General features: G+C 31.5%; 2 protein-coding genes across 2 annotated transcripts; both read left to right on the plus strand.

The window, feature by feature from the left end:
- The first annotated feature begins 211 nt into the window (after positions 1-211).
- LOC141720236 (secreted RxLR effector protein 161-like) lies at positions 212-1009 on the plus strand. Its single transcript, XM_074522585.1, has 2 exons — positions 212-832; positions 881-1009. The coding sequence occupies exons 1-2, from the start codon at positions 212-214 to the stop codon at positions 1007-1009; spliced, it is 750 nt and encodes a 249-aa protein (XP_074378686.1).
- A 6319-nt stretch (positions 1010-7328) lies between these two features.
- LOC141720238 (uncharacterized) lies at positions 7329-8427 on the plus strand. Its single transcript, XM_074522586.1, has 3 exons — positions 7329-7638; positions 7733-7948; positions 8039-8427. Exons 1-3 carry the CDS (start codon positions 7329-7331, stop codon positions 8425-8427), a joined length of 915 nt encoding a protein of 304 aa, XP_074378687.1.
- Positions 8428-14955: the final 6528 nt, after the last annotated feature.

The following is a 14955-nucleotide window of genomic DNA, read 5'->3' on the forward strand; positions in this document are numbered from 1 at the left end:
AACAATTACTCTGGTATATGTTGATGATCTTCTGATAGTGGGAAATTCAATTTCTGCAATTACTTGGCTGAAATCTATGCTCTCTGAACATTTTCATATGAAAGATTTGGGTGAAGTCAAGTATTTTCTTGGTTTGGAGATACACAGATCTATTGATGGTTTCTTTGTATCACAAAAGAAGTAAATTTTGGATCTGTTGAAAGAATTTCATATGTCTGGAGTAAAGCCTAGAACTATTCCAATGGAAACTCATCTTAAGCTCACACCTGATAAAGGGGAGAAGTTGTCTGATCCACAACCATATCAGAAACTTTTAGGCAAACTCATATATCTTACTGTAACCAGACCTGATATAGTGTATGTTGTTCATATTCTTACACAGTATATGCAGCAGCCAACAACAGATCATATGCAAGCAGCAAAAAGGTTGTTGAGGTATTTAGCTGGTAATCCTGGTCAAGGAATTTTGTTTGCAAGCAAGTCAGCTGCACAGTTAACTGCATACTGTGATTCAGATTGGGCCAGTTGTGCATTTTCCAGAAAGTCAACATCAGGATTTTTTATTTTGCTGGGAGCATCTCCAATTTCTTGGAAAACGAAGAAGCAAAGTGTGGTGGCCAGATCAAGTGCAGAGGCTGAATACAGGTCTATGGCATTGGCTAGCTGTGAGGTGACTTGGTTATCAGCTTTGCTGCATGACATGGGGTTGACAGACTTACCTCCTACTGTCATTAACTGTGATAATCAAGTTGCATTGGCAATTGCAGCTAACCCAGTTCTTCATGAACGGACAAAACATGTGGAAGTTGACTGTCACTATATCAGAGATAAGGTGGCTGCTTGAGAAATTGTTACTAGGCATGTTCCTTCTTATGCTCAGGTTGCAGATATGTTCACTAAGCAGTTGTCTGCAAAACATCATGCTTATTCGATGAACAAGCTTGGTGTAGCTTCTGGTTCTAACAAGCCTGATGTGGCTGATTCTTCTTCAGCAACACAGCAAGCTTGAAGGGGAGTAATACAGAAGTCAACAGACTGAAGTCAACAGATTAAGTCAAGGGGCTATTAGTGTAATTCTACATATAGTGTCAATGATAAAATAGTCTTTTATAGAGAGTTAGTTACATTTCTGTTAGTAGGATTCTCTATATAATCATCATCATTGTGCTGTAACAAACTAAGGTTGATAGATGCATTCTTGAGAGATAATGTTTGTGATTTGTTAATTAGCTTGAAGGTTAATAATGGCTATGCATTTCTTCAGAGTTTGACTTTGACTCGAACTTGAACTATTATTGAATTTTTCATTTTTTTCAATAACTTTGTAACCTATATTATTAAATAAAACAAAACACGTGATTTCATTATAAAAAAGAAACATTTACAGTTTAGAAAAGATTAAAACTTCAGAAAATTATTATTAAATTTTATAATGTTAAACCATAAATGTTGCACGATAAAATCAAAATAAATTGAAAAACAGTTATTTTATTTTTTATATACCTAAAATACAAGAATTCATTAATATATTACATAATAAATGATACTCAAAATTTGGGAATTTTTTGGTACGTCATAATTGACATGGATACAAAATATGGCGAATTTTCTATCGTTATATATTACTCTGCCCATCCCGATTTTCTTGTCCACTTTCCTTTTTGCACGTATTTTTAGACGTATATTAAACATAGCTCAATATTTTATTTTTTCAACTAAATTCTTAATAAAAGTTTAGAATGAAATACAGAGCTATTTTAATGTGTATAAAAATACAGGTGAAAAATAAAGCAGACAAGACAATCGGGACTAAAGAAGTATATATTTTTAAGGAATATCAAGATTTGTTGTTATAACATTTTCCGTCAAACAAATATAATTGAACAAGTTGTCGGTTTATGAAGTTGATTCGAATCGAATTTTGTTGGGCTCGAGCTTGAGTTCGAGTATTAGTGAACTTTCAACTTTTTTCAATAACTTTATAACATTTATTATTAAATTAAATAATACACATGATTTCATTATAAAAAAGAGGATTTTATAATTTTGAAATGATTAAAACTTTGAAATTTTATTATTATAAAATGTAATTTTCAAAAATAAAGCATAAATATTGGAGACTAAAATCAAAATAAATGTGAAAGACAGTGATTTTGTTTGTTTATATGCCAAAAATTCAAGTTTTTATGAATATATTCGACAATAATAAATACTTAAATTTTGGGATACTTAAAGTAAAATGGAGAAGAAAATCGGGATTGAAGGAGTATATGTTTTTAAGAAATATCTAGATTTGTTGTTATAATATTTTCCGTCAAATCAAATATAATTGAACAAGTAGCCGGCTTATAAAGTTGAGTCGTACCGAATTTTGTTTGTCTCGAGTTTGAGTTCAAGTATTAGTGAATTTTTTTTATACCCTTTTTCAACAACTTTGTAACATTCTATTATAAAATTAAATAATGCACATGCTTTCATTAAAAAAAGAGGATTTTACAATTCTGAAATGATTAAAAGTTTAAAATTTTATTAATATAAAATGTAATCATATATGAAACCATAAATATTGTAGACTAAAATCAAAATAAATGGGAAAGACAGTGATTTTGTTTGTTATATACCAAAAATTCAAGCTTTTCTGAATATATTCCATAATAATAGATACTTTTTTTTAAAATGCCACAATTGACATGAATTTACGAATTTACCGGATTTTGAAAGTAATAATAATATATGTTCTAATAATAATATCTGTTATTTTTGGAACGTCAAGATTTGTTGTTGTAACGTCATTCGTTATTCAAATATAATTGAACATTTATACTCGACATACTTTATCAAAAATATCGGAATTTCTATTATCTATCTATTTATTTCATTAAGCCTCTTATTCAAATTCAGCTATCCCAAATACATAAGACTAAATACATATTTATACTATTATATTAAAAATGAAATATTAAAAATTTGATTTTTGATCCTTGATCACTTAATCTAGAACCGTGAAATCAAATTGATAAGAATCGTTAGATATAATTTTAAAAATTATTATTTAAGTGATATAAAATCGAATTATACAAATACATATTAATAAAATTATAATTTATAATATATAATAATAAAAATGACCATGTATTGCGCGAGTTATATACTCCTAATTATACTAAGAATGGAAATAAACAATGTTATGAAATTTATCAATCATAATGATAGCGTTGGAGTTGATAACGAGGGTAGCAAAACCAGCTCCTCATTTAAAATGGAGGAGAAATCTAGCTTTTTACAGCGGGTCCTGTTTCTCACAATCGTGTATTAGTTAAATTTTATCTAACATACTATTTTAGGGGTGTCAGAAATATATTTTAATAGCCCAGATTTTAGGAAATTTTTTTAGCCGCATTTCTTCTTTCTGCGGAAAATATTTGTGAAAAATATTCACGGAATGCTAAAAAAAAATTCTTAGATATGGTCTATTGAAATAATGATCTTAAGGTTTTGAAACAGTATGTTAGATATATCCTATATAACACACAACTGTTAGGGATTAAGGGCCCATTTGTTTACAGCTGAAGACAGCTGAATGGACTTTATCTGACCGGTTCAGATTTATTCATATCGTTTGGGCTCCTTCTCCTCAACTGACCGAATCTTTTTTCTCCCTGAATCATTCATAATCAAAATCCCATCTGAAGCCATTCATATATATACGTATTACGTACATAAACCCAATTCTAGTTAGGTATTATTCCGCGAAAGCAACGGCCGAGGAAGAAGAACACCTCTGCACACCGAACAAGGTAAAATCAATATATTAGCTATACAAATATACTTGATTTTCTAGTTTTTATCATCTGCTTGATTAATTTTCTGGGTTCTTTATCATTATTTAATTGTTGGGTATCTTTCTAGTTTTGAATGCTTTGTTTGTGTGGGTTGTTTAATTAGTTAATGTTCTTGTGCTTTTCATAGATCGATGGGGTTCCATCTAGTTTATGATTTATGTGTGCTTATATATATAATTATTTAATAGCTCATCTGCCATAGCAAGCCTTTAAATTTTTCTCGCGGAGGTTGATTAGAAAGTACTGTATTGGATGATTGTGGAGAGTTCTCAATTTTGTAAGTCAGTATCATAGGAGACACTAGTCTGTTGAAACACTTGATCATCGTTTGTTTTGATGTAATCAACCGTATAGTTCGGAGTTTATAGTAAAAATAAAATTTGTTTGTTTTAGGTGTCAGCTACTAATATGAGATGCATCTATTTACATTAGGCAGTTATGTGGCTCAATTTCATTGTCTATGCTTGTTCAAACAACTGCAAATTCCTATACATCTTATATGCAAATGTTTGGCATAGTAACTCCCTGCCTTCTAAAATTTAGAGCTTTTATTAATTGAACTTGTAATCTAGATTGTGCTTCTTCTATTCGGTTATGTTTCACCGGAAATGAGTCCTAGTAGGTTGATGATTTTGATGGGGACACCATGTAAAGGGGTCTAAAGTTTAGCGCTATGTTGGATGGTCTAATATGTGTGAGACCGGCCCTTGAGATTTGAGTATTGTAGACGGATTTTTAAAATGATGCCTCTTTTTTATAAGGTAGTAAAATCAATTAGGAATATTCAAGTCAAAACATTCATACCATTATTGTAAAACAAAAAAAAAGTATATTACATTCAAATGCATTTATGCTGAGGGTGCCCTGTGCGTGAAATTAGATATGATGATAAATATTTGGTTGGCACATATCCCATTCTTGTGTTCATGTATGCTAGAGTTCAGAAAAGGCAAGAGTCTCCTCTCTCCAGAAACTTTAACTTTTCTGGTTTACCATAGCTTTGGCAGAAATACCTATATTTACATTTAAACATTCCCAAATTTTTTTTTTATCAGAACACACAATTATCTTCTGTAATTTAGGTAACTGTTTTTGCAATTTCTGTAGCTACTAATTTTCTAGCTAATTTTATTCTCTCGGAAGGTCTTTATGATGTACTATGTATCTAGTATCAAGTATCTGTTTTTTTAATATTAAATTTGTATTTACTATTTCCACAACAATTGAGATTTTATACTATGTATCGTGTTCTGGTATGTGTGTGTGGGTTGGCTTGCTTCTGCTCCCACATGACTCCATCATGGGGCACATGATAATCTAGTACCGCGTCCTGCACCATTTTTTCTTCAAACTTTCTTGTGGAATACTTAAAGCTAGGAGCCTTGTATCATCACAGTGTGTTTATATTTAAAGTAGTCTGTTATGGAAAAAAGATAGAAACATATTGAGAAAATAGAAACACGTGAATTGGTATTGGAACACAAAAAACCTGTGGCCACAACCATAATCAGCTGTAAATGTAAATAAAAAATCAAAATTCAGCATATCTTAAAAACCCAAAGCGAAAGATTCTAAACTAGAAATATCACATGGTTATCTTAATTTGTCAGATATTGTGGCAGTGTAAGCTCTTAAACTTCCTCAATTGTAAGCTGCTTTAGTTAGGAGGTAGTTATACCATCTATACTTTTATGAATATTTGGCACATTGGATAAACTACATCAAATTACTGATATTTGTAGTTATAAGCCAATCATTGTCATTTGATTAGAACAAATAGTCATCTATGGATAGGCTATATATTTGCAATCTGTTTATGTGTTCTTTGAGCATTTGACTATTAAAAAACCTACAATCTTAATAGAAGACATTAATATTATGATATAAGACAATCTAGTAAAATAGTGAAGCAAAGTCTTTAATTTTTGAAGTGAGATCATAAATGTAAATTATTTATTGCTACTAGATAAATGTTGATACCTGTGTTTATTTATTATTCTATTTGGATCTCTATAGGGTTGATACCTTTGTACTATAAATTTTTAAATAGTAAATATGTACCTTATCTTTATTCTCGTATTACTTCCATGTAGTTATGGATCAACCAAGTGAAAATGCAAGTCAAAAATCCTTAAGAACATATTGGAAGGACGATAACTTAACCAAAACTTTTCTTGAGGCTTGTATTCAAGAGATTACAGCATGTGGTAGGCAAGGTAGCAGTTTGAAACCTTATTCCTGGGATAACGTGGGAGAAGTTCTTAAGAAAATGCACAACTTTAGTGTTGATCAAAGACAAATGAGAAATCGATACGATTACTTGAGGAATAGAAATGCTGCTTGGTGCGGCTTGAAAGCTAAAAATGGGAATCACTATGATCCCACGAATAACACTTTTAACTTCACTGAGCAAGAATGGATACAACATATTCAGGTTTCACTCTTCAATAAAATTATTACTTAGTATTAGGACAGTCTCCAAACATTATTCTAAATTGAGTGTGTTTATTGTGCAGGCTAATAAACATGTAGCTACTTTAAGAACCACACCATTGATTTTTCCAGATCTTTGCAGAAGCCTTTTTGATGGCGCGGCTGCTACTGGTATTAGTGGATGGGGGCCTAGCTCTAAGAAGAATAGAAGTACTGATTTAAATGATGACTTGGAGATTCTTGGTGGCGATGATATCCATAGTCAGTCACAGGCTAATTCACCATTTTCGGGCACACACTCGAACTCTAATTCAACATTTCAAGCTACCACACAGTCAAATGTCTCAGATACACAAGATAAAGGAGAAAGACCAAGGAAAAAAGCTAAAAGCTCATCAAAACCATCCAAAAGTTCACAACTTGAAGATAAAATGGCCAGTGCACTAGACCTTATGATTCAAAATAATAGTGGACCGTCTCTTCAGGAGTGCAAAGAAAAATTAAACACAATTGGTTGGGAATCAACTAATCCATTACGCCAGATGGCCCTTGGTATTTTCTGCGAAAGTGCAACTTATAGGACACAATGGATGCTCCTTGAGGAAGATGAAATAGAACCTTGGGTTAAGATGGTTTCATCTAAATTAGGATTTAAAGTTTAGTTTTTTTTGGTTATCGAGTAAACTATTTCTAAATTAGGTTTCAAACTCGAATGTTAAAGTTGTTTGGATTTTGTGATTTATTTGATTCTTGTAGTGAACATTGTAGCTAGGACAATGAATTCAGTAATTTTAGTTAAATTTCTTGTAGTGAACATTGATATGGTTCTCAGTACAATGAAATTTAGTTTATATTTTTTAATCATTCATTATTGTTTTCTGTAGGTTGAATATAGAGACTATAGATCAACTTTTATGTGTCATGCTTGTGTATTATTATTTGAAAAAAATTCGCTCGAGGAATATACCAAGGTTAAAAGATAATACTTCAGCTTTGGGTGGACATGCATATACACGTGAGTTGTTAAATGGTTCAAACACACAATATCAAGAAATGATGCGACTCTCTCGTGTTGCATATATACAACTTTGTGACCTCTTTAAGCAGCGAAGTTGGGTTAAAGATAGTCGAAATGCAACTGCTGAAGAGAAAATTGCTATTTTCTTGCATGTTATATGCCATAATGATCTCTTTATAAAGGTAAAAAATAGATTTCAGCACTCCACGGAAACACCTCACAGGTATTTTCATGAGGTGTTGAATGGAATGATGGAGTTTGCCAAAGAAGTCATAGTCCCTACGCCATATGACCAAAATACCAGTAGATCAAAAAGACAGATTAAGCTACTAAAAATATTTTTTAGTAAGTTATTAAATGTTATTTAACTTATTTTATTACAAAGTAAATATAATGTATCAAAGTAGTAATAAAACATACATATATCCTTATATTACAGGGGGCAATTGGTGCATTAGATGGAACCTTATTCATGCAATTGTTCCTGCTAGTCAACAAGCTCGTTACAGATGCTATCAAAATGTACTAGGAATATGTGATTTCAATATGATATTCACATTTGTTTGGGCCGTATGGGAAGGGATTGCACATGATTCAAGAATATTAATAGAAGTTGTAGCTGATACTGATTCTGGTTTTCCCCTACCACCCCCAAGTATGTATCTTTTATTATGCTTTACAATATATTTTTTTAATAAGTAATCCGTATTGATAAAATCAAAAAATATTATTATATCAATTGCAGATAAATATTATCTTTGTGATACTGCATATGCAAACACTCGTGGTTTTCTAACTCGATATAAAAACACAAGATATTGGCAAGCTGATTTCCGGGGACGACGTGCTTTGACTAAGGAGGAAAAATTTAATCATGCTCATGCACAATTGAGAAATGTTATAGAGCGTGCATATGGTGTTTTGAAAGCACGATTTCCTATATTAAAGCAAATGCCTCCTTACACGTTTTCGACGCAGAGAGATATCGTCATTGCATGTTTTGCAGTCCATAATTTTATAAGGTTGCAAAAATTAGAAGATGAATTATTTGATGAATGTGACAATAATGTCTCGAGTGACAGTGATGAAGAAGAAAATGAAGAAATGGTAGAAGAGGCAGAAGATGAATCATAACGAACTTCACAAGGAACACAATTCATGAGTAGATTACGTGATCAAATTGCTTTGAAACTTTCACCGGGCTCATAAACTTTGTACTCCACTTCTGTTTTATTGTGACATGATAACTACTTATATAATTTAATATTTTTGTCTGTTAAAATTTGTTCAAATTAGATGTAATGTTTTTTTGAACAAAATGGCATCCAGATAAGATAAATGTTTCTACCAAACAATATTATTCATTCAGAATTCAGAATTTTGATTCCTTCAGATTATTCAGAAATATTATTCATTCAGAAATAAGATATTCAGATTTGTCAAATGACCCCTAACACTCTTTCCCTGCAATGTATTTCGAATTGTGCAGGGAAAAACCTTTTTGTCTTTTTAAATGTTTATTCAATTTTAAAGAGAGCCCAGCTGTAACCGAGACCATTTATCTGTGCATCGCTACTTGTGCTCAACTTAATTGCTCTAAATTTGTTGGTAAGTGAAATATTTTTTTATATCATTTTTTGTCTTCTTGATTTATATTGTAATTTGTTAGTATAAAAGTTTGCAATGCTAATTTTTAGATGCGTCATGTGTGCTGCAGATATAAATGTTACGGAGCAATGTATTGCAAATGATTGTTTCAACTTGTGCTGATATGAAAATTAATCTTATTTATTTTATCGTAACTAACCCGTAACCGCTATTCTTCGGTTGCACATTTAGTAAACCCTATGGGCTCATATAATAGCCTGCAAACGACGTGAAACAAGATAAACCGCATTAAGCGACATACTCTGACTCAGAAAACATAATCATAAATTCTCCTCCTGTAAACTGAACCAATCCTTGCGGGCAACTACATCCATTTAGTGAAATCCTAATGACGTTTCTAATAGTTTTATTCCCTTGGTCCTTAATTATTTGTTCAGTTTTGATTTGTAATTATTAATTTGATCAAATTTTGAGTGAAATTTATGCACTTTATATAATTAACAATATTTAAAAAATTATCCATAGGAAACTACATTTAAAATATTTAATATGTAATATTTGATTAAAATTGATCAATTTAACCCCCGAAAAGCTGTGACACCTCGAAAGGGAAGGAGGAATGGTAACAAATATAACAACCTTTTAGTATGCATTTTAGAAGTCCGAAAAGGAGGTCTTTAACTATAATCTTAATTTGTGCTAGTTCAAAATGTTGACTAGTTTATGGAACTTTAGCATATGCAATTCCATATGAAACATGATTAAAGTCAAAAATAGATGCAATTAAATATCATCTATTTTTTTGTTGTGTTCTTAATCATATCAAAATATATTTTCTTACAAAATTTATCGAAAATAATGTAATACTCGCACATTCAAATCATTGCAATTATTTTTTAATAAATTGCATAACATTTTTCTATATAACTCTTTAAAAAATATAAAAACTTGAATTTATAATTCAGTTGCACCCAAAGTTTTTGCAACATGAAGTATTTGATTTCAAGTACCAAATTTATCGATTTGATAATTAGCATAAATATAATAGTATAATTTATTATGTTAGAAATATGTACTCCCTCCGTCCCTCCCAATTGTTATCGTTTTTGGGAGAGTGTCCGACACGCATTTTACTTTATAATTTTTTTAAATTTTTTTTTATGAATAAAAATAGAGTGTTTAAACTTTTGTTCAGAAAAATATTTTTTTTTAAAAAAATTAAAGAACTATACTTTCTCTTCATCGTGTCGGACACTCTTCTAGAAACGATAACAATTGGGAGGGACGGAGGGAGTAATTGATTCCCCATATTTGTTTTAGAAAGTAGTTAAATTCAATTTTCTCCATATAAAAACTATTGTTAACTATTGTTTCATTAAGATAGCGTGACCTTTGGAAAATGTTATGCGTCTTGTGCGAGTAGAACTAATAACCAGTTCACCACAATAACGTGAGGTGGTTTACCAACCTTTTTCTTAGTGGATTACCAGATTAAAAAGGCTAACAAGATTAGCGGTAATTTAATAACAAATTAAGAGCTTGTTTGGTATGCACTCAGTTATCTATGCATTTTAACTTCATTGGAAATGACTTGTGATCTGCCTGTTTTGTTGTGAATGATACATGAAACAGAAATTACTCAGAAAGTTATAATACCTAACTACCTAAGTAACGCGGGAAGTTACTGACCCACTCTTTCTAGATTATCCACTGTGATCATGATGGGCGTACACTTTATCTTAATATTTTCGGTATATTTTAGTTGTTTTGTACTGGTTTGGATTTTTTATTTAATAAATATTAATATATTTTTTTAGATATCAATGATTAAGGAGTTTTATATAATAAAAGAAACTTCACTATAAGAAAATAAGGTTAAATATAATTGTACAAATACAACCGGAGTCAATTTCAACCACTTTCGGTTGAATTTAACGGCACGGCTAAATTTAACCGCAAGCGGTCATATTTAAATACGGTTGTATTTACGCGGTCGAATTTAGTAATAATTACAACCGTATTTATATGCAATCATATACAGTTGAGTTTAGCCGTACTCCTAAATTCAACCGCACTCGGTCGAATTTAGCTTTGCCAAAAAAATGGAGGGAATTTTCCCGCCAACGATTTTTTTGACACTACTAAATTCAACCGATTTTGGTCCAATTCGATTTTTGAAAATGGCGGGAAATTTCCGAAAAAATGATAGAATAAAATTAACACGAAATTTAAATTTTAGTTCTTGCAAAAAAGATCATTATGGTAGTTACATATTTATGGTTCAAGTAATAATTATAGTTTGAATTTTAATTTATTTTGTATTTGTTTTAAGTTATAATCCAACCATACAGATTTGATAATTGTCAAAAATAAAAAGTGTAAGGAAAAAATTAAGTAATTTGAATATTTAAATTTTAACTATTTTACAAATTGAATTTAGTGGTTGAGATCGTAACACTAAAGTAGTTCGACCAGTATTTCTTACTAGTGTTTAGTCCTATACTGATATTTTGATTTTTTTAAAAATGTTAATGAATGATCCAACCATAAGGATGTCAAGATCTATATATTTTAGTGATATGAAAAAAAATTTTAAAAAAAACAAATGTATTTGTCTTGCTATTTTAATAGTCAACTAATAGTTTGACCAGTAATTCTTAATAGTGTTTAGTCCCATATTAACGTTTCAATTTTTTCAAAAATATTTATAAATGATCCAACAATAAGTATGTCAAGATCTATATATTTCAGTGATATGATAATTTTTTAATAAAAATAAATGTATCTGGTTTCCTATTTTAACAGTCAACTAGTAGTTTGACCAATACTTCTTACTAGTGTATAGTCACATACTGATGTGTTAGGCCCTTAATCAACTGTAGATGGGGGGGGGGGGTAAATACAATTAATACAATCAATTCGACAAAACTTCAACAGAATCAACAGTTTTTATATTAACTGATAAATTTTTTTACAAACGTACTCTCTCGAAAGGATGAACAAATATCCTTGAGAGCTGTTAGGTTATGCGAAAGATATAACAATGTCGCAATGTTTATAGCATGAACCTAATCTGTGCTTTATATAGAGCACAACTACAAAATGTATAAGGAATCATATTCTATCAACAACAAGGAAACCTAATACAATGCTTCTGAGATAAAGTCCTTCACCGCCTTGAGTTCCTGTTTTCTTTTCCTTATCGAAGATCAACTGATGTGACAAATACTGATTATATCTTCCGTTGATATCATCATCCGTCAATATAATAATCCGTTGATATCATCATCCGTTGATATCATCTTCATTCGTTGATATAAGTTCTGATGTGAACTTCTGATAATTTTTGCTTGATATCATCAATTGCTCCTAACAATCTCCCCTAACTTGTTCATTATGGAAATATGGACAAATTCCAATTGATGAATTCAAAACTATCTAAATGCAGGAATCAAGTATGCATATTCAATCTTGCTTCAGTGAATATCAGACTTTACTTTTCATTCTGAACTGCTTCCTTAACTTGAGCAATGTCAGAGGTTAACTTCAGTTCATCAGCCCAGTTAGCTCCATAAATCTCCCTTCTTTGGCGAGCTTGGCTGATTTCTTCTTCTTTACATTTTTCTGCAGTATCATAAACTTGAGTTACTGTATATATTGGATCTATCAGTATTTGAGATTTAGTTTTCTTACATACTGATTTCTTCTTTACAACAGCTTTGGCTTTATATTTTGAAATCTTTGACTTCTCTCCTATCTTCTCTTTTCCCTTAAGCTTCTTGTCAGCAGTTACAATAACCCGTGATCTGAGAGATCTTTCATCTTCTGCCTGACTGATTTCCCTTATAACTACACCTCTGATTGGTCTGTTAGAAGGATCATCTTCATAAAGTACTTGGGAAATAACAGCAATATCAGCATTTGCTGTCTTTATGGAATTCTTGAAGTCTTTCTCCATTTGCCTTAGCTGTTCAAGATCAACTCCAAGATTTTCTCTTTCAAATATTCTTCTACTTACTTCAGAGTCAAATATTTGAATCCTTAGATCCTTGTAGAATAGAGTTGTCTTTCTTCCTTTTACTTTCAGAGTTTGAAGATATTGACTTGCTTCAGCACCAGCTTCTATCTCCAGAATACATTGGTCTTCATTAGCAGCAGTTGTGACTTGTAAAGATTGTTGTATATTTACAGTCATAGTCAATTATTCTACTATTCTTTCATTCCCCTTACTCTCTCCACCTTGTCTAGATTGAAATCTAGTGATTGCTTTTGATGAACCACTAACTCCAACTAGCTCTTCACCTAATTTTCTTTCACTATCCTTCCGTCCCCCCTTATTACCTCCATCAGGATTTTCATCATCATTATCTGACAATGTCAGTTGTTTGCATTTAGATTTAACGATTTTCTTCCCCTTTTTGGCATCATCACCAAGCAGTAGAGAAAGAATCAGCTCCATTGAATTCTGTACTTCTGTTAATTGATTAGACATTTGAGCTTATTTAGCTTCCAATCTAGCTTGACTGGCTTCAATTGTAGTTTGTCTGGCAACTATTGGTGCAATTTCTTTTTGAATTTTCTGATGAGTAGTCAGCTTTGAAGCAATCAATGATTCTTTAATCTGATTGATTTGAGTAGTAGTTGCTTCATGAGATGTATGTAAGGATCTGACAACTAAAGTTGATGCTTTTAGATGATTCAACATAGCAGGATTCTTAATCTTATGTTCTGCTGTTTCCAGACGTGCAACAACTATTGTTCTGGAAATAGGATATGTATCATCTTTTCAATGAGCATTCCAGAGATTATCAAAATAATCCATGTCCTTCTCAGCATCCAACTCTTTCAGCTTCTGTTGTCTCACATGCATAAGCATATCTTCAGGGAAGAAAAGATCATCCTCAGGATCTATAATAACATTAGAAATATTAGCTTCTTCACCATCATTAGATTCTTCAATAACAACTGGATTTTGCACTAAATGCTGAACTTCATGACCAGCTTCAGCATGTAGAATATAATTAGAAATTGGTGCTGTATGTGATCCGTTAGCTTTAGAAGCTTCCACACCCTCAGCAGTTAACTCCACATCTTCAAGTATTATAGATAAATGAATTGAAGCTTCGAAATTAACTTCCAGGACTTCAGTTCCTGTAGAATGCTGTGGTGATTCTGAAATGGTTGAAACTTTATGAATGGACGGTTGTGCTACTTCACCTTCAGCAATAACATGGATTTTCTCAGATGATGGTAAAGTAGAGTAAATGGACTGTTTTCAACAAAAATATGGATTGTCTCATGTGGTGGAATAGTAGAATGTATGAACTGCCAGAAAGTATCAGTACTTAGACTTGCAGGGAGATTAATAGCCCTTGGTACATCAGAATTTACTTGAGGTTCAACAGACTGTTGTTCATCATCTGTTTCTTTAGTACTCTGAGCATCTGGAAACATATAGCAAATAAACCTTAATCTCTCTATTCTTTTAAAGTAGTCTCACTACTCCTCACACCAAACATCTCATGACTTTTTATAGTCAGAGTTTCCTCACAAGGATTACTAAATCCCATCTCTCATCTACCTCTCATTTTGCCAGGAAGGATCCCGCCTCTCTTTAATTCTGTTTTTCTCTCAATCTTTTCACACATCTCACAAATAAAGCTTAGAAAGATTGTCATGCAGAAATAATAGGTGGCTAAAGAAGGGTGATATGTGGTCATACTACTAGATGTAGTCCTTAAATAAGGTCTAGAAGTAATCATACCAACATGATTTATATCATGAAAAATAAATGCTGAAAAGACTAAATTAGTATTTAAAATAATTGCTGATAAAGTAATAACAATATTTATATCTTGTGAATCTGAAGATCACAATTAAACTCACAGTTAACACTGTGGTTATGACAGTTGTTCATCAATAATGAGAACCTCCATTTGAATTGGAGAGGATTTGATCAGATTACTGTCATGTACCATGATCTCAAGCCTTGTTCTTCTTGAAAAGAACTAACATTTGAATGTGTTTATTGAAAGCTATCACAGAGTCTTCAGT

Source organism: Apium graveolens, chromosome 4 (assembly GCF_009905375.1).
Source record: "Apium graveolens cultivar Ventura chromosome 4, ASM990537v1, whole genome shotgun sequence".
Classification (NCBI taxonomy): domain Eukaryota; kingdom Viridiplantae; phylum Streptophyta; class Magnoliopsida; order Apiales; family Apiaceae; genus Apium; species Apium graveolens.

What these genes read in the sequence shown, in the direction of transcription:
- LOC141720236 (XM_074522585.1), top strand. Translation starts at nt 212, where the DNA reads ATGTCTGGAGTAAAGCCTAGAACTATTCCAATGGAAACTCATCTTAAG. An exon ending in GTCACTATATCAGAGATAAG is followed by an intron (nt 833 to 880) that starts GTGGCTGCTTGA and finishes TCTTATGCTCAG; the next exon opens with GTTGCAGATATGTTCACTAA.
- LOC141720238 (XM_074522586.1), top strand. Translation starts at nt 7,329, where the DNA reads ATGATGCGACTCTCTCGTGTTGCATATATACAACTTTGTGACCTCTTT. An exon ending in GCTACTAAAAATATTTTTTA is followed by an intron (nt 7,639 to 7,732) that starts GTAAGTTATTAA and finishes CTTATATTACAG; the next exon opens with GGGGCAATTGGTGCATTAGA. An exon ending in TTTTCCCCTACCACCCCCAA is followed by an intron (nt 7,949 to 8,038) that starts GTATGTATCTTT and finishes TATCAATTGCAG; the next exon opens with ATAAATATTATCTTTGTGAT.